This window comes from Mycteria americana, chromosome 5 (genome assembly GCF_035582795.1).
Source record: "Mycteria americana isolate JAX WOST 10 ecotype Jacksonville Zoo and Gardens chromosome 5, USCA_MyAme_1.0, whole genome shotgun sequence".
NCBI classification, from domain to species: domain Eukaryota; kingdom Metazoa; phylum Chordata; class Aves; order Ciconiiformes; family Ciconiidae; genus Mycteria; species Mycteria americana.
The window spans coordinates 34695412-34715932 of record NC_134369.1 but is presented as its reverse complement, the minus strand read 5'-3'; the positions used below and the strand labels follow the sequence as shown (position 1 = coordinate 34715932).

Genomic DNA, 20521 nt, shown 5'->3' with positions numbered 1-20521 from the left:
AACATGGAAGTGATTGTTTGAAGTTACTGCTGCCTCTTAGATGAACTCTCTGGCATGGCTTGAGGTGATACCAAAAAAAAAAAAACCAAACCCCTTACTATGCTGCCTTGAATTGTGCATTCTTACCATGGTCTGGTTACTAAGCTGAATTCTCCTACGGGTTTGATTTTGCTTAGCCTTGCCATTGTTAGCTAGACAGTGTTGTCTACTTTGGTTGTTTGGTGGTTTTTTTTTTTTTTGTCCTCATTATGAGAACACAATAACCTTCCTGTGCTGGAGAGAGGAATGTAGTTTCCTCTTACTTTCTATAACTATTGCTTTGCTTGGTGTAATGTGAGTACTAAGATTACCTGTAGTAGCTGATATTAATATAGATTAATAGGGGCATTAAATAAAAAAAAATCTGTAGCTCTTAATAGTTTTTTGTTTATCACTTGTTATGATGTTTCTTGGTTAGCCATATTGACTGCCTTAACCAGAAGGCTTTTTGTGTCATGGAAGATAAGTGTGTTTAAAATACATTTTCAGAGCAGTATGGGATTGCTAATTACCTCAGTCTGACTTTTGGGATTGCTCGAGGGGAATACCTACTAGATAATCTGGATCTTGTTAGCTAAGCACGCAAATGCTTCATACAATTGTATTTTAGATCAAGACATAGATATTTTTAAGAAATTGTAGCAAATTTATTGTCCTTGTTATTTAGACTGCCTAAGCAAAGTGTAGTGACTTCCATCTTAAAAGGAGATACTTCTAACTTGCAGTGAGATGAGATATGACCAATAGTGTTGTGTGTGTGTGGTTGGGTTTTTTTGGGTTTTTGTTTTATTTATTTTTTTTTCTCTCTCTCCCCCGACACTGACATAAGAGCAAACTCTAAAAATCAGTACAGTTAATTTCTGGGGGTAAAAAAGTGTGCTACACTGAAGTTTAGCTGTGTATTGATTACTGATCAAATTTGACTGGTTTACAATTAGCTCAGACCTATTTAGATGCCTTCACTTAAAAAAAAAAAAAAATCTGCATATATTGGTACTTTGTTATTCCTAGTAACAGAGTTCTGCAGTAGCTTTAATGAAAGAGTCTAAGTTGCTCTTTTAGTACTAACTCTGCAAGCTAAACACTTAACACACATTCTTATTATGCCTTGTTGAAAGTAACAGCCCTTCTTTATGTCTACTGAGAGTAATTTGACTAATAAAAGGTCTGCTTCATGTATTTACTGTTTTGACTCTGTGCTCTCCTTAGCACAAGATTTAATTTCATTTTGGTTTGTGTTATTATGGCTTAAAACTGTTAAGATTCTCTCCTTGTATGCAAAGGAGGATTAATATACCTTACCTTATAGAACATGTCAGACTTCATATGCAGTCACCAATCATCAGTAGTCTGGAAGAATCGGTGGATGACTGATTGCTGCCAAATATTTTGATTGCTCTTTTAAAGAGTTGAGATGGTGGGGAAAACCAACTGTAACACATTTAAAAGCAATCTTAAAGTTGCAAATCGCTAGCAGTTTAAGCAGGGAAATCTTGCTGTCATTCTTACTGGACTATTCTCTTCAGTTTCCTCTTTAAACTTTGTTTAGGTAATGGTCATTTTGAAGTTGTTAGTATTTTTAATGAATGGTGAGCACCCAAGTGTTACTTGCCCATGGATTTCAGGCTGACTTTAGGAAGCAATCTGGATTCAGGTTCTCCAGATTTGATGACATTGTATATTAATAACACTTGCTGTATCTTATGTTTCCTATAGAATAGGACAGGATAGAATAGGAAATATTCTAACCTATCCTATCCTATTCTATTCTACCAATAGAATAGGAAATATTTCCTTTATGATTGTAAGAAATGAATGTCTTTCTGCTTTTTTTTGAAGGCAGAACAAAAATATCGGTTACTTTTCTTTAGCATTACTTAAATATTTATGCAGTCATGTCTAGCATCAAGCCAGTAATTATTTTTAATTTATCTGTTCATGATCAATCTGAATAATTCCTTTGTGTTGTCCTTCATTTCTACTGGTTTTTATTTTATGTGGTTTTTGTTGGTTTTTGTCTTTTCCCAAATTCATAGCTTATATTACAAGTTTTGTAACACCTGTATATTTAATTGTGGATTTCTTCTTTGCACTTACCTGTGACTAATAGTAATCAGAGAAAATGTTTTACCTTTTTAGAATCTAAGTTGCTTTATATTTAGTATTTCCCACTATTGAGTTGTCTTCACCTTTTGGGAGTGTTTTTAAAGACATACATGTATAATATAAATATACATCACGTATGTATGTGTACAGAAACTATTTGAGAAAATTAAGAAGTTATTTTATTTACATGTAGCAGATGAATTACAGAATAAACTTGGTTCAGATTTTCATGAGATCAGAGGATATTGGTTGGATGGGACCTTTAGAAGTTGTCTGGTCCAACCTCCTGCTGAAAGGATTATTTTATAATTTTATATAAATATTTTTTAATTTCTGTGATTGCTTATGATAACTTTCTGAAACAAATATTAACAGATATTGGATATTGGATAACCAAAAGACTGATGTTAATGCCGCCTCCTCTTTTTCAGTCAGCAGCTTTCAGGTCCTATTTTTCAAATATGACTTAAATCAGTAGTTACAACTTCATTTTATCTTCAAGTCTTTAGGGAGTAAACTAAAAAGTACATTCTTGTTTGTGTAACCGCTAAAATGTGTTTCGTAATGGATATGGCCTTTAGTAATCTTTTACTAAGCAGGATGTTGTATGAACTTGTACATATTTTGCTTTAGCAGATACAACTTAGCAGTTTCATTTCTATCTTATTATGCCAGGAAGTGGTGAATGACTCACTTTTTACAAGGTAACTTGTGCATTTGACTAGAAACTGCAGTTCATTAAAATGCAGAAAAACAGCATTTGAAAATTCTGTAATTAAACACATGGTGGATATATAACAAAAAAATGGAACGTCTTACAATAGTTGTTATCCTTGTTTAACTACTCAGCATCTAAAAGTAGCTAGTGAATTGATGGGCTATGGGTTAGATGAAGTTGTTTAGATGTCTAAGTGTTTGCCTAGATGTCTAGTGATATTTTGGAAATACCATCCTGATACTCTCCTATGCCTGGTTTCTGTCAAATGTCTGCTATTTCTGGACTGCTGTTCGTAAAGATTTAAAGAACCAACATAATGCTGTATATGACATAGTGATGTTTTGTAAAACTGGAGCTGACCTGAAAAGTCAAGTGGTTTCCCCCAGTTCTATATTAACTGTAAAAGATGTACTCTTTAAGTTGCTACTGTCTCTTACAGCTTGCTGTAATTTAAGATTTACTTATTTACTTTAAGTTCTTGTTACCCTTTTGTAAATAAAACTGCATGTAATGTAATGCATTTTTCCTTCTGTGCATTGCATAGCGATATTGAAGTAACAGCTCATACTGTTCTTTTGCGTTTTGTGGTCTGCAGTACATCTCTACAGGCAGGCAAAATAGGGTTTGTGAGCTTGGATTAGAATCTTGCATTTCATATGACATACGGAAACCTGTTCATCTTTTCAGTCTGCATGTATTTGTATGTATACGCTTAGTGTATCTGCCTGTAATTATTAGACAGTATCCCCTCCAAAGTTAAAAGTACAATTCGGTTCTCTGCTATGCAGCCAATGGTCATGTCAGCTGTTACCAATGTATCACTTTTTTTCCTACTATGCTTTTGTGGCATATGGTCTACAGTCATTATTTATTTTGCCTGTGTTGTAGAGCTGTTCCATGCTTCTGATGGCTTTAGTTTGATATGTTTTCTGCAGGTGGAATTAATACAGTTACAGAAGATGTGGCTTCTGGTCTGTTTTCTGGGAGTCTATTGGTTCACATTCAGACTGCTAAACCAAACAGTTTTGCATGAGAAATCAAACTCTTTCAGAGTTTAGAAATGGTAGAAATGGTAGAAACTGAAAAACGTGTAAAGTTACTGTAATCTGGTTGTGTGTATGTTAGCTGTCTCTATTCATGTGTTCAGCAGGACACCTCCTGTAACTGGATCAGTTTAAGCAGATTAGCCAGTAGAAAGGGCTCTCTTCCATATGACGTTCTTTACTGGAACCAAAAGATTGTATTCCATTACTTGATTTTTAGATGTCAGCTAGCAGCGTCATAACGTACACAGCATTTGGTTCAAACATGACATAGAAATTTTCATGTTAGCCTTTCCCAATATCTGGCTTTGAAAGCATAATGATGTCTGTCACCGTTTTTGCATGTAAAGGTTGAGTTTTGCAGAATTACCTATGATTTTGGATATCTTGTCATCTCAGTAGAGGCGAGATGTTGCTGTTCAACACTTAGATGTAAACAGTGTTAGGAGTGAAGTGCGAGGCTGAAATGGGGTTCTGCAGTTTTGGAACTTAACAATGAAATAACACTTGGAATGAATTTTGCCTTTACTATTTGTTAGTCACTACCTACTAAAGCAAAATGCAGTTTTATTACATTGTGTGGGGACTCCATCCTGCCCGTTTTGTCCCTTTTCTGGAGTTTACGGATAATACAGGGGCTTTCATTAGATGACTTATGACCAAAATAACTACCATCTTCCTGATAACTTTGTGGTTTCATAAAGGTGGTGATGGGGAACAAACAAAAACCTCAGGTTTTGTCCAACTTGCAGCAGTGGCTGTTGAGAGCCAGGAATGTGTGTAATTGCTTGGCAAAAGCCCTGAGTACTACTGGTAAGAGACTTTCTGTTACTTGGTAGAAACATGCTCCTTTAGTGTGTCATCTACAGAGTAGTAGATATTCTACCTAAAGCTCTGCAGGGCTGCATAAAGGAAATTCAGGATACTTGATGAGAAATGCATGCCACAGCATTACAGCATATACCAAAAGTTAAAAATGAAGCAAAATACACTTAATATAATTTTGTTTGTTTTTTTCCTGGGAATATTATTTGACCCTGGTTAAATTCTCTCAAGCCTCCCAAAGAAACCAGAAGCAGTAGTTCTTTTTTTGCATTGCTGCAGGAGTGAGTTATTTAAATGTCTTCAATTGGTAGTGTTTGTGCAACTACTTCTCGCAGTAATTTTTACTTGATTTGGAAAGAATGGTTCAATTTTGTTGACAAGTAGCATGTGTTGTTCATAAATTTGCCAAGTATTCATCTCAAACAGGACTTGAATAAGAATTTTTGATACTTGGTATAAACAAAGCTGCATCTACTAACGTAAGTTTATAAGCCCCTTTTTTCATGCTCCTTTGTACATGTACCTGGATTTCTTATGCATATAGCCGAGAAGGTTCCGAGAGCTCTCTGAACTGTAATGGAGGTGCTCACATTGCTGCCAAATGTAGCTATGAGATGTAATTCCAGGATATGTCAAAGTTGGCTACCAATTAATGTTTGGTGTTATAGTTAATAGAAGGCCATTCAAAGCAAATGTGACTTTGTGTATGATATATTAATATAGAACAGCACTTCTGCAGGAAAGGCTGTGTTCTAAAGATTTAAAGCATCTTTTCCTTAAGGTGAATAAATCCAAATACAAAGTCAGAATTAAGTTTCATAAAGATTAATGTAGGTTATGAACATTTGTCTGCTGCGTGAACATACTACTAGCTATTGATACCCAAATCCCTGGATATAGGTACTATATTGGGCAGGGGATTGGATTAGGTCATAGCTTTAGCTCTTTGACCCCAAGTCCATCAACATTATATTCAAGAAGTCTGTGTAACACCTAATGTTTTTAAAGGTGGAGTAGTACAAGTGGGAAGTACAGTGAAGTAGAGTAACTGAGACTCCTAGTTTTATCTTTGGCATTACTATAGAAATTTGTCTATCAAGCTGGTCTGTAAAAATGTTTGGTTCAGAATTCAAAACAGGTGGTTTCATCGTCCTGGTTATTCCCTGCTTGGCAGTGTTCTGCTTTTCAGATGGTTGTAGTGACTGGTTTGACGTAATTGTAAATAACCTTCCAGCCTAGTCTCAAACTTGGTTCTTTTTGTACATTCAACCACAACACTGAAGTCTTGGGCTTTACTTCCCTTGTTTCTCTTTGAATTTTTTTTTTTTTTGGTGACAAGCTTTCCTTCCTAAATTGTGTGTTGTTTTCCTCTGTCCTATTTTCTAGGAATAGTTTATATATTAGAGAGATCCCTCTATTCTTCATTGTTTCTCCTTTGCTGCCCACATCTCCATTCTTCAGAAATTGGCATCAGTGATATTTTTCATTAAATGTCCACAGTAAGTTATAATGCTATAAGCCAGTACTTTGCTTTTTCATCAGAGAAGTATAAGAAATCCCTGCAATTGTATGTCTTTATAATGGTGCATAATCCATGGTGATTAGTAACTGTATACTGAAGATATGGACTGAACGGACTCCTCCTTTCTACTTGGGTGTCTTACCAGTATGGTTTTTAAAATAGTGTTAGGGCACATGAGAATAAACTACAAATGCCTTGACTGTGAGGAGAGTGGTGGTGTTAACCCATAAATGCATGTGAGAAGTAAGGCTTTTCTCAGGTTTTGAACACAAACGAGATACAGATGCTCAACACAGAACAGCAAAATTTCAGCTATTTGGTTTGGCAAAGTATGTTCAGTGTTAGAAGACAGATTTCACTGCTTACGTGAATGCACGAGCCATAAGCTATTCATTTCAGCTCTCGCTGAGAATTTGTAGTGTTGGTCATTACAAGTGGTTGAAAATAGTTAGATCACAATTTCCCATTTGACAGGGAGAGAAATCGCATGTCCAAGCATCACTCAGGTTCCATGCACGTGTTTAACCATGCTTAACCTGACTAATGTTCAAGACCATCTAGACTTCAAGTGATGTGTGGTTTTTTTTTTTTTTTTTTTCTTTTCTTTCCTGAGAAGAGTGAGGGACACTTTCCATTGTGTGTGGTGGGGTTTTTTTTGTTTGTTTGTTTCCAGTCAGACTGAAGTTTGCAATTTTTATCCTGAGAACTCTGTGGTTTTTCACATGGATACTTTACCTCTGTATTACCTCCATACCGTATCTTTTCAGGAATCTTCTTATTTGGGAAGAATTTATCTGAGGCACTGGGTTTAGCATTTTTGCCTAGCAAAAATGAAATGGGACTTGTTGATGCAATAAAATTGGGAAATTCTGCTTTTTCATCTCATGCTTCTTCTGTTTCCATCTTCTAAGTTTGGATTAGAAGCAGTGGTACATACATGCAGGGTGATGTTGTAGATGTTTTGGCTTGTATGTGTAAATGTTCCTGTTCGAAAGAAAATACTTGCATTTTATGTTTCTTAAAGCTAGTTGTATTGTACAACAATTGTATAGTTGTAGTGTAAAACTTCCGAGTCTTCAGTTCTGTTTAAAACTTTGAGGAACTACAGAGGTTTACATCAAAACCACTTGTGTAGTACAGAAAGAGAAATTTTGGAAAGGCATAACCTGCAGGCAGGGTAGTTCAACCTATGTTCACATGTTCCCAGCTGTTTGGCAAAGGATGCGAATTATTTGTTATTCTAGAATTGTCTTTACAATAAATTTTAGTCCTTTTATTGGGAAAGTATCATTCCAAATGTATGATGACAAAATGATATCCTCATGACTTTCTAAGTGTGTAACTGCTAATTTGGCTTTTTTCCAATCAGAAGTGTAATGAAAGAAAAAAAGGATGAATTTTAATAAACGTGTTCATATGCACAGTTGCATTAACAAATACAAAAGTCAAATTATTTCCTCTTTTATTATGAAATTATATGTATTATAGTTGGGAATAGGTGTGGGAGGGTTAAGTTTGCTACAAAGTTGTCATTAGGTCTCCACCTTTTATTTTATTGATCTCTGGGATGTAGGTTTGTATTTCTAACTTGTGCACTTTGGACTTCAAACCTGATTTTTCTGTTTTTGAGAACAGATAATGTTGGGGGACAACATGCAGAAAAAAATTATACTTAAATTTCTTGACATTAATGAATTGCAATGTTTCAACATAAAAGTTTTAGAATAAAACAGAAAAATAAAACAGGCTTCAACAGAAACACTCTGTAAGCTGAAAGGCTTGTCTTCCTTTACTGATTTACTTAAAGTATGCAGCAACTGTAAAAATATAACCTACGTTATCTCTCCCAATTGGATCTAGATTTTGTACATGAGTGTAGATGTTGGATCTTACCTTTCTGGAGTCTAGAGTAACTGGTTTTAAGTAGCAGCATTGGGGAAGTGTGAGTGATGATCTAAAGGTGTATTTAAAAAAAAAAAAAAGCTGTCTTACGGGGATACTTTTATTTGTTTAGTTTGTTTTTAAACATGAAAACACTATGTTACTTTGTAAATATTAAAGGAAGTTTAATTATGGTAAAACAAAGCTATTTCCCTCATGACTAAACTGCTCTCAGAGCATGATAGAGGATAATTTAGGAGCTTTATCTTACATCCTACTGGTGAACTCACAAGTAGGTGTACTGCTCCTTCAAATTAAAGACAAGTAGAAACACAAATAATACATATTAACATAAGTAGCTTTCCATACTGGTATATTCCCCGCCCCCCCAATCCTGGGTGTTCTTTTAAAATGAGCTGGTTGTTTTTTTTTAAAAACCAACCAAACAACAAAACAAAACCAAAAACACCCCCCCCCCCCCCCAAAAAAAAAAACCCAAACCACCCAACAAAAAAAACCCAACCAGAAACAAAACCAAACTTTGCTCAGTTTTGCTTTCCACACTTCAAACAAACCGTAATCCTTTCTGCTCAGCTAGGTTTTTTTTACTTTCTTAGTCATGGTTTCAACATGTAGCTTCTTGAGGTGTTGCATAATGTTAGCAGACTTGGAGCTTGTTGGGCTGAAAAGCTCTGCAGTCTTTTCAAAAGAACTTAAAAGACTTGCTTAGTGATCCTGAATGTCACCACCCACATTCAGGAAGAGTGTGTATATAAGATGTGCATTGAACAAAAGTTTCAAGATAAATCAAAAATCCCTTGTTAGATCAGGTAGAAAGCTATGCCAAAATCTACTTTGATTTTAAAGGTTAAAGTGAAATAATAAAAAGTTAGCAAATGTCAGAACTATTTGCCTGTGCAGCTTTCAATTTAATCCGCAAGTACATACAAATTTTGATTTTTTTTTTAATTTTTTTTTTTTTAGTTTTTTTAAAATCTTCAAACATGTTTATCTCTCTCACTTTCCTCACAGGACACTGCCTCAGTCAGTGCTTGAGGTAGACTTGCTTTAGTGATAAATTGGAGCTGTGTAGGAAGGACCTCTAGTGTTTCCATAATCTGGGCTTCAGTTATTGCAGAAGGTGATGTTTACTGAATAAAGGATAAGAAAAGAAAAACAGATGATGTCAGCGTTAAGTATGCTGCTCTGAAGAATTGCACCTGAATGCTGCTTTTGCTAAGTAGTTGCAAATAGTAATGAAGGTGTAATGCTGATGTTTACCATCTTAATTACTATTAAGATGTTTACATTTCATTTAAGACTAGTCACTGTTCTTTATTTTGTGGTGCTTAACTATGGCCTGATTAACAGAGATGTGTGGAATTGCTTTTGCATCTGAAGTCAGTGAAGCTGTGTTGTGAATATGAGTTTTTATATGCTGATGTATACACTGGAAAAATTGAGCTTTACAAATTGGCACCCAAAATTAGTGGGCAGTTTTGACCTCTTGTGTGTTAACTTAATCCACCAGAAAAAAGTCAAGATTCATACTGTCTTGTTTAGTGTGTTTCACTTTCCCAGTACTTCAAGTATGAGAGCTATAAAGAAATCCTTGAAGAAATTGGGCTGTGTATTAAAACAAAGCATAAAGCCGTATATTAAACCACAAGAGAAATGTATTGAAATCTTGCTGAAATACACTGAAAAGGAAGTATCATCTATTCACGCTTAGAATAACAAAAACAGTTGTGGGGGAGTGAGGAGAGAGTGAGCAATCCCACCGTTTTCCTGAAAATATAGGAAAGGACTGAATTAAGGATGTCCCTAACTTTTGACGTTTTGGTAATGAAATGCTTGTAACTTTAATGTTGGTCTTAAAGTATATCTCTTCATGTAGCTGCTTAACTTTTAAAGCAAACTACAGATTAAAGTTTCATATAGAGTATTCACTTGATAACCTGTGGTTTATGGGTGGAATTAGATTCTTGTTCCATGCAGTCTTTATTGCTTGAGCTATGGCAGTAATACATAGCAGTAGTAGGTTGCTGTTCCCTGTAGACCAGCGTTAGATTCTTTGCTGGTAAGTTTTGAAAGCTTAATGATGGGAATGTTGTAACTTGAAATGTGCTTAAGTGAACATGGACTACTCTGCCTGTATTCTTTCTGCCATAAAAAAGCATTGCTCTGTTAGTGTGTGTTGTTTTTTATTTTGGCTTGACACAATCCTTGGTTTTCTCACTGTAGTAACAGGCTTCTTGGCTACCAAGTTGTGACTTCCCCTTGAAGATTTTGATTCTCCTCTTGCACTGACTTCATGTCAAGTTTTTTTTTTTCCTTCTCCTTCACTTGCCTGCCAAAACATATTTTCTCTGTGACCCATTCATTTGAGCTCTCTAGTGCTCTGCATTCAAATTGGTTAGTAGCTTCCTTCGTTCAGGAGGAAGGCTCTGAGATTGTAGACACACCATGAAGCAGTCCAAATCTGAAGTTGTTCAGACTGTGAAGCTTAGGGAGCACAGGTGGATTTTGGAGGGTAATCTGTGGAAAAATCTTAGACTCCCTGGAGTACATACAAACTGTTTTTTTACAGTGTTGCTTTATAAGTGGACCAAACTTTTTGTTTGTTTTGGTTTTGTTTGGGCAGTTGAAATAACAAAAACACCAATCCTTACAAAGAAGTTATTCTCTCAATCTCAACCCCCTGCTCTTCCAAATCATAGTGTAACTAGTCTAAAATGAGCAACATGTATCCCTTGGTGCTTATGAGGAAGAAGAAAAAAGCAACTCTGTTTTGTCCCCTGAGGAGGTGTGATGAGGTTAACCTCAATCCTGCCTGTTTGGCAGAAATTATAAAATTGAGAAGAGAATATTATGGTGAGGAATGGCAGACAACCTTTCTAGGTTGTCCTTTAGGCTCCTCCTTTAATTATGTATTAAATGAAGTAAAGGGTATTAAATGAGATAAAGGGTGAGATCAGTCTTGTCTCTTCCTGCCCTGTGTAAATGGAAGAGATTTGGATATCCAACTTTTTTTGCAACCTGGCTATTTGGATCTGTGGGTTAAAAAAAAAAAAAGGCAAGCCGTATATTCGAGAACACACCCACCCCACCCCCCAGCCACCCAAATTTTTACTAATAATTGTGTGTTGTGATCCTGTCTTGAGACAGGTTATTTGAGCAGTCAGCGCATAAGCTACTTTTGTTGTTGCAAGTCAAGTTCATTAACTTGGGGAGGGTCAGGGGGAAGAAAGGAGTCTTAAGTTACTGTGTACGTAACTAGGATGGGTTCTTATTTGACCTAAAGTCTGTCTTGATGCAGCAGCACAAGCCAGCGAGGAGACTGTCACATTTCGTCGTGAACGCAGCACATTTAGGCGTCAGGCAGTACGACGCCGGCACAATGCAGGGAGTAACCCTACCCCTCCTACATTGCTCATCGGATCACCCCTCAGGTAGGGTATCTAAATGTTCCACCATATTTAGCATGCATGCAGCAGACCACTTCTCCCCACACCCACCAGTGTTGCCAGAAAAGCACTTTTTACTTCCTTCCCCACCATAACCTCCTTGAGCTGTCACTGCATGTCACTGTGGGCTTGTTGAATTGTGCATGTATATGTGGCACTATTTTCAAAATGATCAGGGTAGTCAGTATCTAACACGTTATAGCTGATTTCAGATTGATAACAAAATGAACTAATGCTAACAAACTTAGACTCAGTGTTTTTTATCAAAAACTTTAGAAACTTTTATTTTCAAGCAAGGAGAAAAACCTAAGACAATATTATTCGCCACTCCTCACCTTGGTTTTTGTTCCTTTAAGAAAGTAAGCATTAGGGACTAGCACTTTTCATGTCTGTAGATAGTGAGAGATAAGCATAATAACAAAATGGCAGAACATTATAAAGAGCTAAATCGTATGTGCAAAGGTTCAAAATCTAAAATACAGGTAAATCATTGTATGAACATCCTGCAGCTTTTTACAGCAAAAGAGAAATAATGAAGTAATAGCGATGCCTTTGGTACAGAATGCACAATATTGCTTGGTATTAAATCTAATTGTGTGGCACTTTGCATGCTTTGGCAATGTTTAAAATGTGCTATATACATGTATCCCAGGAGTCCCCAACCTTCACTGGCCTATTTGTTAACAATACTGAGCCTAGTGATATGTTACATACAGCAACTCTGGTCTGTCAGCTTGAACAGTAGAAGCAGCAACCACAATAATTTTTTTCAACTTGTTTTTTCAATCTTTCAATCCTGTGGTTGCCTACAGTGTTGGAGAATCTGGTGAAAAGAACATTGCCTGTAGAGGAAGGAACACTCCCCCATACATATCAAAGTAATTCTTCCTCCAGTTATGTGATAAATATGCAGGAATAATTGTATATGTTGTGTATTTTAATGATCTTCCTTCGTATGCTAAGCTATCTTTTAATAATAGGAGCAGTCTGCTTTTGTGTTTCACGAATACTTGTATAATTTTTTTAACCGGAAAAAGCTATAGAAGCTGAGCAAATAAGAAGAAAATACTTTACAATAGAGGATGGGGGAGGAATCGTGCCATCTTTGTGGCACCACTGAAATAATCAAGGACTAAGTTTGTAAATTTTCCTCAGGCAGGAGGATTGCAAGAACGCTACCTAAAATCTAACAAACGAAGGATTGACTTGTGCCATGTCAAGGACTGAAACTAGTTAGATGTGTTTTTACTGGCTAGTGCAGTATGTAGCAGTAATCACATAATTTCAGATAATTTTTTGTTAAGCTTCTGGTCTTGCTGAACATAGCTTGTTCAACTTTCAGTTAGTGATTTACTTCATAGTGAGGGTTGCTAAAACTTTGCATTCTTTTAGATCTCTCTTGCTGTACTCTGTATTGCATTCACTTGCTTCTGATATTTTTTTCTGTTTTCTCCTTTTTTTTTTTCTTTTTTAAAAGGAGGGTAGTATAGTTTTGTGTATTGGTTCACAAGAGGCTGTGCAGACTAATCAGAGCTCCTTAACTGTGCATTAGCCAGAAAACAGTGAGTCGTCTTTCTCTTAGACAAGTAGAAAGTAGGGCAAATAAAGGACTCTGTTTTAAACTGAGGCTGACAGCTGCCTCATTTTCACATGCTAGTGCAGTCATTAAGGTTCCCATGGCTTAAGCTGGACTTCAGTGAGAGATCATGAGAAAACTGAAGTTGGTGGAAGTAACTTTTTAATCAGACAAGATGTTCAAGGGTGAAAAAGCAGAACAAATATTCTGGTCTTGTATTTCCTCTATGCATCTTCCAGTTATATAAATTTGTTCCTTTCTAAATAAAAAACCCAAACAAACTAAAAAACAAAAACCAAAACAACTGTTACACTCTGTACTTTCTCTGACATAATGACACACATTATCAAAAATACTTGTATTATAAACATATGTTCAGAATTGAATACTTAATGAGGTTACTTTGCTCAAAGCATTGTTTGTGATGCTAAATGACTGTCCCTTGGAGTGGAGTTAAATTGCCTTAGTCCATCCAAACACCAAAGTGCTTTCAGGTTTGTTTGATATAAATTCCATTTGAACTTCCAACTGTGGAATGTGTCTGAAAAATTGTTCTGATTTCTAGATGAATAGTCTGAAAAAACTTTTCTTTATATGGGTAGCTTAATTTTAGTGTAAATTCAATGTGTCACTGGAAGAAGAAACCCTTAAAGATTAAAAAAAAAAAAATCATGCATAAGGAAGAAATGTGAAGAAATACAGAGATTTATTTTTTTTTAGCCAGTTACCAGCAAGATCCTTTCAAAATATCACCGCAACTGTACTGGCATTACTTGTATACGCTAGTGGTGAGCTGCTTTGGTCTGGTTCCTGATATTGCTAATCCATATGACTTCAGATGTTAAACTTCTAACAGTATTAGATTTACTAATCTTCGGTTGCCCTGATGTTACGTCTTTCTTATTCTTGCCAGCAAAACTTTAATCTCCTAATCTTCTAACTCTGGCATAAAATTGGATGTCGTGGGGATGTTCCCTTAGAACCTGTTGAGTTCAACCTGACTTTTTTTTTTTTTAATTTCCTATCCATTATTGCAATTACTTTTCACTTCCTCTGTGGAATGTTTAGTAAAAGAGACAATGGCATTATATATGCGTGTGTGTTTGGCAATGGTAGACACTTAAGTGAAACCTGGTCTAGCAAATTCTGCTGGTTTGATACTAAATTAGACACAAGAGTACTTTGCCTGGTAACTTAAAAGAAAACAAAAAACAAACTCCCAAACCCACCACAAAACAACCAACCACCCCTGCTTTTGTCCTGCCTAAATGTCAACAGTGTTTTGGGCACTTTGGACATAAGTATGCATTGGCATCCTATGTAGTCAATGGTGTATGCATGCGTGTCTGATATGAGAACATAAGTGAGTGTCTGAAGCAAAATTTTATTTTTATAATTATTAATTAGTTAGAGAATAAATGTATCTTTTGCATATCTGTGTAATCTGTTAATGTCAACTTTTTTTTTATTGTGACAGATATGGATGACCACTGAAAGGGCAACTTTGATATACCTTTTGATATGTAGCTGCTCTTTAAGTATTGTTTAGCATTGTTTTGGTGTTGCTGATAATATTTAAGGGAGACAATGAAGGCTGGCACATCTGTGAGCTTCCTTAGGTCTTTTGTTGCCATGTAGCTCACTAAAAGCCTTGTGGACAGCAGCAAAACACTGAATTTAAAGTTCAAATTAAAATATGTTAGACTATGATAAATAACGAGTTGCAATTTTTTTACCTCATGAACTGTGTGCATGTCTGCTTTATTTTGCATGAGCTTTTCTTAACACCTATTCTTATATCCGTATTTTGTTTTCCAGTGGTGCTCTAACAAAAGAACTGAAAAGTAGATGTTCTAGAAAATATTGATAAAAGCAAGTACATCAGATATAACCCCTCAACTCGTAGTTGAGATCTTGCTTTTTGAGCTCTTGCTTTTTCAGTTGCCTCACTTGCCAACTGTAGCATCACACTGTAAACAGTGAAATGTTAAAAGCAACAGGTGATAAAGATTGTTTTTCAAAAGTGTTTAAGATATTTTCCAAAGTCTTTAAAAGATGAAGTCTTTGTCTAAAAAAATTTTTTTATTTCATCACGTCCCACAGCTAATGACTGCGACAATAACTTCTTTAAATGCACAAAATGAAGGATAATAAAAACTAATCTTGCAAAGTAGATGTGATATACAAGTGTAAACATCATGTATTCTGACGCTTTGCCTGTTTAATATTAAACAAGCTATTAAAAAAAAATCTAACTTTGTTAAATAACTTTATAAAAGTTTTGCAGTGAGAAGGCTGTGTAGAGAACTAACATTTTCAAGCATTGTCTGCTCATGGCTGTAAACTTACAAATTTCTCTGAAGCCCCAGTTGGCTTTTAAAACCCGTTTTTTGGTGAAGGTATGTGTCTGGGTATAGAAGAATTTCTTTGCGGTAGTAATACTGAGTAATAAAGCTTTTGCTGTACTGTCAAAATAACTTCAAGATAGACTTAAAGCCAATGAATAATTTGTTATAAGCATTCTTAATATGTTCAAAAAATTCTGAATCCAAATGTTTTAACTACAGTTACCTACAAGGTCTGTGGTAGTGTATGGCTACTAACAAAGCTTAAAGACATATTCTAGTTAGAGTGCAGATTAATAGCAAGAAAGGGGATGTTATTGTGACCAAAAAAACCCCAAATGGCCAACTAAACAGTTGATCAAGTCATACCTCAATGAGCAGAACAGACCCTGACTATCGTGAGAAGGCTGGTATAGTCACTACTGAAACATAGTACATCTACTATGTACACCATAGTACATAGTACACCTACTATGAGGTAGGTGATACCTTGGGTTAGTCTACAATTAGACTAACCACCAGTAACTTGCTTTTGCACCCACAAATTAAGACTTATGAGAATATACTTGGGGAGATGTTAGAAAGCAATACTACTTTTAAGAAGTAGGACAGGAACTGTCTCTCTAGATTACTGATGTTAACTAGTGTCCAAATATTCTGTTACGTGGCACTCATGGGTTATCTTAACCCTAATAAGTGGCTTCTTAATGCTATACTCTTTTAAGTTTGCCTCTTTAAAGTAAAAAGTCTTGTTTTGCTTCACTTCTAGCTATTTTTCTCTTCTTCCTGGTAATGTGTCCCCAATCCGTGTTTTCTCGTAGCCTTCAAGATGGTCAGCAAGGCCAGCAGCCCTCCTCCCAGGTCAGAGTGCAGTCCCGCCCCCCTTCCCAGGCAGCTGTGCTCGGCGCTAGCGCCTCCTTGCTGGTGAGAAATGGGAGTGTCCACTTAGAAGCATCACATGCCACTGCATCTGCTGTAGGCGGTAGCAGTTTGCACGATGAACTTGGTATGCAGGCCTTATGTAACCTTGGTGACATGGAAGTTTTAATACGGCAGATATATCGGTAATAATGCGGTGAAAATCAGCTAACCTTAGCTTTGTTTCTGAATCTTGTAGGTGCATTTCTTAGAAGGCCATATTGCTTATAAATTCCTTGCCTTTCACAGTTGCCTTTCCAGGCACTTTCTCTAACAAATGCACAATGGGAAACACTCTAAGGATGCATAGATACAAATAGTGATGGTGCGATAGCTTTCATGACTTCAACAGTGTAACACGTGTAATGCATAAGTTTTCTTGCGTTGTCACAGGTAGTTGGACAGAGATTGATACCAACTTTGAGGAACTTCTGGTTCCTGAAAAAAAATGTTTGTTACCGTCCCTAGGAATTCTTGATCTTACTTTTTTAGATGAGTCTTGCTTAGCTGCTGTTTGAAAAAGAAATCCTCATGTAAATGAGTGCTTTACATGTACACTTTAATTTAGGAACTTGAGATTGAAGAAAATCTGGACTCTTTCTTATATCAAATGCCATCATTTCATGGAGCCTTTTAGTGCCCCTTAGTTCTTCGTGGTCCATTTTATGTAGTGTTCTTAACTATTTATTAACTCCCATGCAGCTAATAAAATTGCTAGGGAGAAGGAAGTTAAGATGTTCATAATAAATGACTGGTCTCCTGCAATATAGTAATGCAGGGGCAATGTGGAAAAATTCCTGGCAGGAATCTTTGCAACTATCTGTACATGGCCCGAATTACTTATGACTTCAGCATTAATATGGAATTCTTCCTCGAATTATTAAAATGGGCATCTTTAGAACTGACAGCTATTAGGGACAGTATTTTGAGCAGCTGTCAGCTATAATAACTTAAAAGTACAGGTTAGCTCAGAACACTGACAAAACACTTATTTCAGACCTTACTGTAACCCAGTAGTAAAAGATAAGTGAATTGTTATCTTATTCCACTAGTGGGGAAGACTTCAAGAGTTGCTAGTCTGTGGTACCCCTTTAAATACAAGTTTGGCTAACAAGTTGCCATTCTTCTGCACCATCTAGCTGCAATATAAGGAAAAATGAATATAAGCAAAACTGAAAACAACCCTGACATTCTCTGAGATGATCTACAAAATTTAGCTACAGTTGTGCTAAATACACACAATCTACTTATCTGATAATTTTTGTTTTAGAGTCTGTGGCCCTACTAGTTTCTAGATAGAAAAATCAAGACCCATATCTCAATGCTTGTATGTATCTCTGAACTATGAAAGCTGATCACATGAAACTACAGATATCTTTATTTAATTTGGACTCTTTTGTTTGGAAAAAAAAAAAAATTGGAATATAACTCTGAAATTCAGGGATACTGATTATATCTATCCAAGGTTAATGTTGAGATTTATTCTTAAAGCCACCATTATTGTATTTGAAGGATTTGGTTCATCTTACCCAAAATAATACAATCAAGTTTTATAGAATTCAAGATTTAATACACAATCTAGTTAAGTCCGAGTTATTTAAGAACTTATATTACTATGTTGTAGTAGAAATCAAAGTGGAGCATTTGAGAAATTCAGCATTGCATTCAGGCTCTCTAAAAAGACATATTCATTGCCCTTGGTGTGTATTGGAGTCTTCAGAAATTTATATAGGTAAATTCTTCTGAAATTTTGTGTGTACTGTGCTTACAGTTATATGGGGCAGCTCATTGTCTTTGGGAGGCACAAAACTTCCAGGATCTGTGCAGTTAAAAATCTGATGTATAATAGGGATTTGTTACTGCTTTGAAGCTCTGACCATCTCTTTAGAAACCTTCCATGCATGAAAGCAGCTATTATAGGCAAGATCTGTTTTTATTATTTTCAGGAAAATCAAATTTTCTAGTTTGTGTAGCCGGCTTTGTGTGACAGGTGGTACTATCTTTTGTTAAGAGTAAAATAGTTGGCAAAATGGTGCAAGCTTTCACATGCATGATTCCTTTATCAGGCCTGACAAGATGGGAGAGTATCTTTTCTTATAACTGGTACATGGTTGTGGTTTGGGGGTCTTTTTGGTGGGTTTTTTTGTTTGTTTGTTTGGGTTTTTTATCCTCAGAGATGAAGTAACACTACTGCTCTGTTTCCCTTAAGTCTAAGGCTGTTAGTTTTGCTCTGTTGTCCCAAGATACCTTGCAGTGAAAGATGAACCTGTTACTTTACTTCAGATTGTGTCTTGTTTGGTGTTGGGGGAGGGTTGTAGTTTGTTTTTTCTTTAACTTTTGTTTTGCTGCTGATCAAAGCAATGCAGGTGATATGACCAGTTCTTTGTCACTGTGGAAATCGCTGTGACTGCCCAGGGCAGAAAACATACAGGCTGGGGAAAAGACAGGGAAACAAAACCTGATTTACAGCAACTGGAAATATAAGTGACAAATGTAGTAGATGGGGTTATATATCTCTGTACAATGCATATAAGAATTTCTTTTCTTTCTGAAATTCTATTAGCATATTGCAGCCCTTCTGGAAGACAAACAGGGCATGTGTTAATTTACTTTAAAAGCCCCCACATAAAAGCCCCTTTTTTTGTGCACCAATGCAGTATCTGCTTCTACATTCTTTCCATTTATATGTTGATGTCAAGCTGCAGCCCTTAAGACACACAATTTTTATTTTCTTGTTTACTTTAAAGATCAAGTCTGTTAACTTGATTCTGGTGGCTTATTTTATGAAGAATGAACCTTACTGTATTATACCTAGCCTACATCCAGTCTGGTGATGACTAAAGACAACTAGCCAGTTGTCTTTAACTGGGCATTGTCCGGAGAGTAAGGCAAGAGATGCTTTAAAACATTATCTTTAGGGATCCGGGTTCGAAGTAGAAAAATTTTATCAAATTTTTATGTTGTTTGTGAGGGGTGAGGGGGAAGGAACTTGAAAGGATGGAAAAGGAGCTTAATGTGGAGCAGTAAACATGAAGTAAATCATAGGAGGAACTCAGGACAGAAAGGAAAGGTGGCAGACCAAACACCATGATTATAGGCAGTATTAATATAATATGAATCCCAAAAGCAACAAAACACATACCATGACTTAAGTGAATGACAGTCTTCAGAGCAGTGTGGCAGTACTGATGCCTTTTATTCTCACTAATACCTGATTCTTGAGACATGTAGGTGATGGGTGGGATTTTTCAGTCCTTGCAATGAAGGCTGTTGGTGTTACAATTTGTGAAGTACTTAGGGATCCAAGTACTGAGTTACTAGAACAGATGCCCAGTTTCTGAAACTGGGGTGAAGTAACAGCCTGTTGTCCTCAGCTAGATGATGATTTTTTTTTTTTGAGGAGTATTGCTTTTGTGCTTAGAGAGAACTGGTCATCTGGAGCTTTACAATACAGTTACAACCAGAAGTCCAACATAGCAGTGTATCACTTATATGCAAGTGATAATCTTTCAGATTTATTGAAGTATTTTCATTTACGAAGGCAGTTGGATAGTCTTGAAGATCAAAACTTTTCTCTAAATATAAATAAACACACTGATCACTTTTTAAATTAAAAACAATTTAGAATCAGTTCCTCAATACCTTTTTATAATTAAGTAGACTTAATTTATTTGGGATGTATGGGGGAGTATTTTCAAAGGTACAATTAGAAAATAAATACTTCCCATTGTTCCTATTGAAAATAGCCCTGTTGTAGTTTGTGGAATTCTGCATAATAGGTAAGTTACTCTTTTGACAAACTTTGTATAGAAATAAAAAATGAACCGCACTGAAGTGTTCTAACTGAAAACTTGTAAGCCTTCATACTGCAGCTGAAGGTAAAATTTTGACCTTTGGAAATGATAGCTCCTTGCCTGCTACAGAGCATTCAAATTCTGATGGCTTTGTTGGTTTTGCTGACTAAGGTTTTAAAAATATTGTCATAAGTAGTTGATGAATATATCTTAATGATCTAATGATGATGTAGGCTTCAACATGTCAAAAAGGGTTACCAGTTTTCAGAACTAGTTTATTAGAGGTT

At 35.9% G+C, this 20521-nt stretch overlaps 1 protein-coding gene across 9 annotated transcripts in view; it reads left to right on the top strand.

Annotated features, from left to right (window-relative positions):
- The window catches only part of PCNX1 (pecanex 1), a 94456-nt gene that overhangs the window by 23485 nt on the left and 50450 nt on the right, over positions 1-20521 (top strand). For 4 of the 9 annotated variants that reach the window (XM_075502891.1, XM_075502889.1, XM_075502897.1 and 1 more), the window contains exons 7-8: positions 11454-11586; positions 16344-16528. The exons of 2 other annotated variants lie outside the window; for them this stretch is intronic. In XM_075502891.1, the coding sequence (XP_075359006.1) occupies positions 11454-11586; positions 16344-16528 (318 nt within the window). The remainder of the gene's footprint in view (positions 1-11453; positions 11587-16343; positions 16529-20521) is intronic. 3 more of the 9 variants (XM_075502893.1, XM_075502892.1, XM_075502890.1) reach the window with 2 other exon arrangements.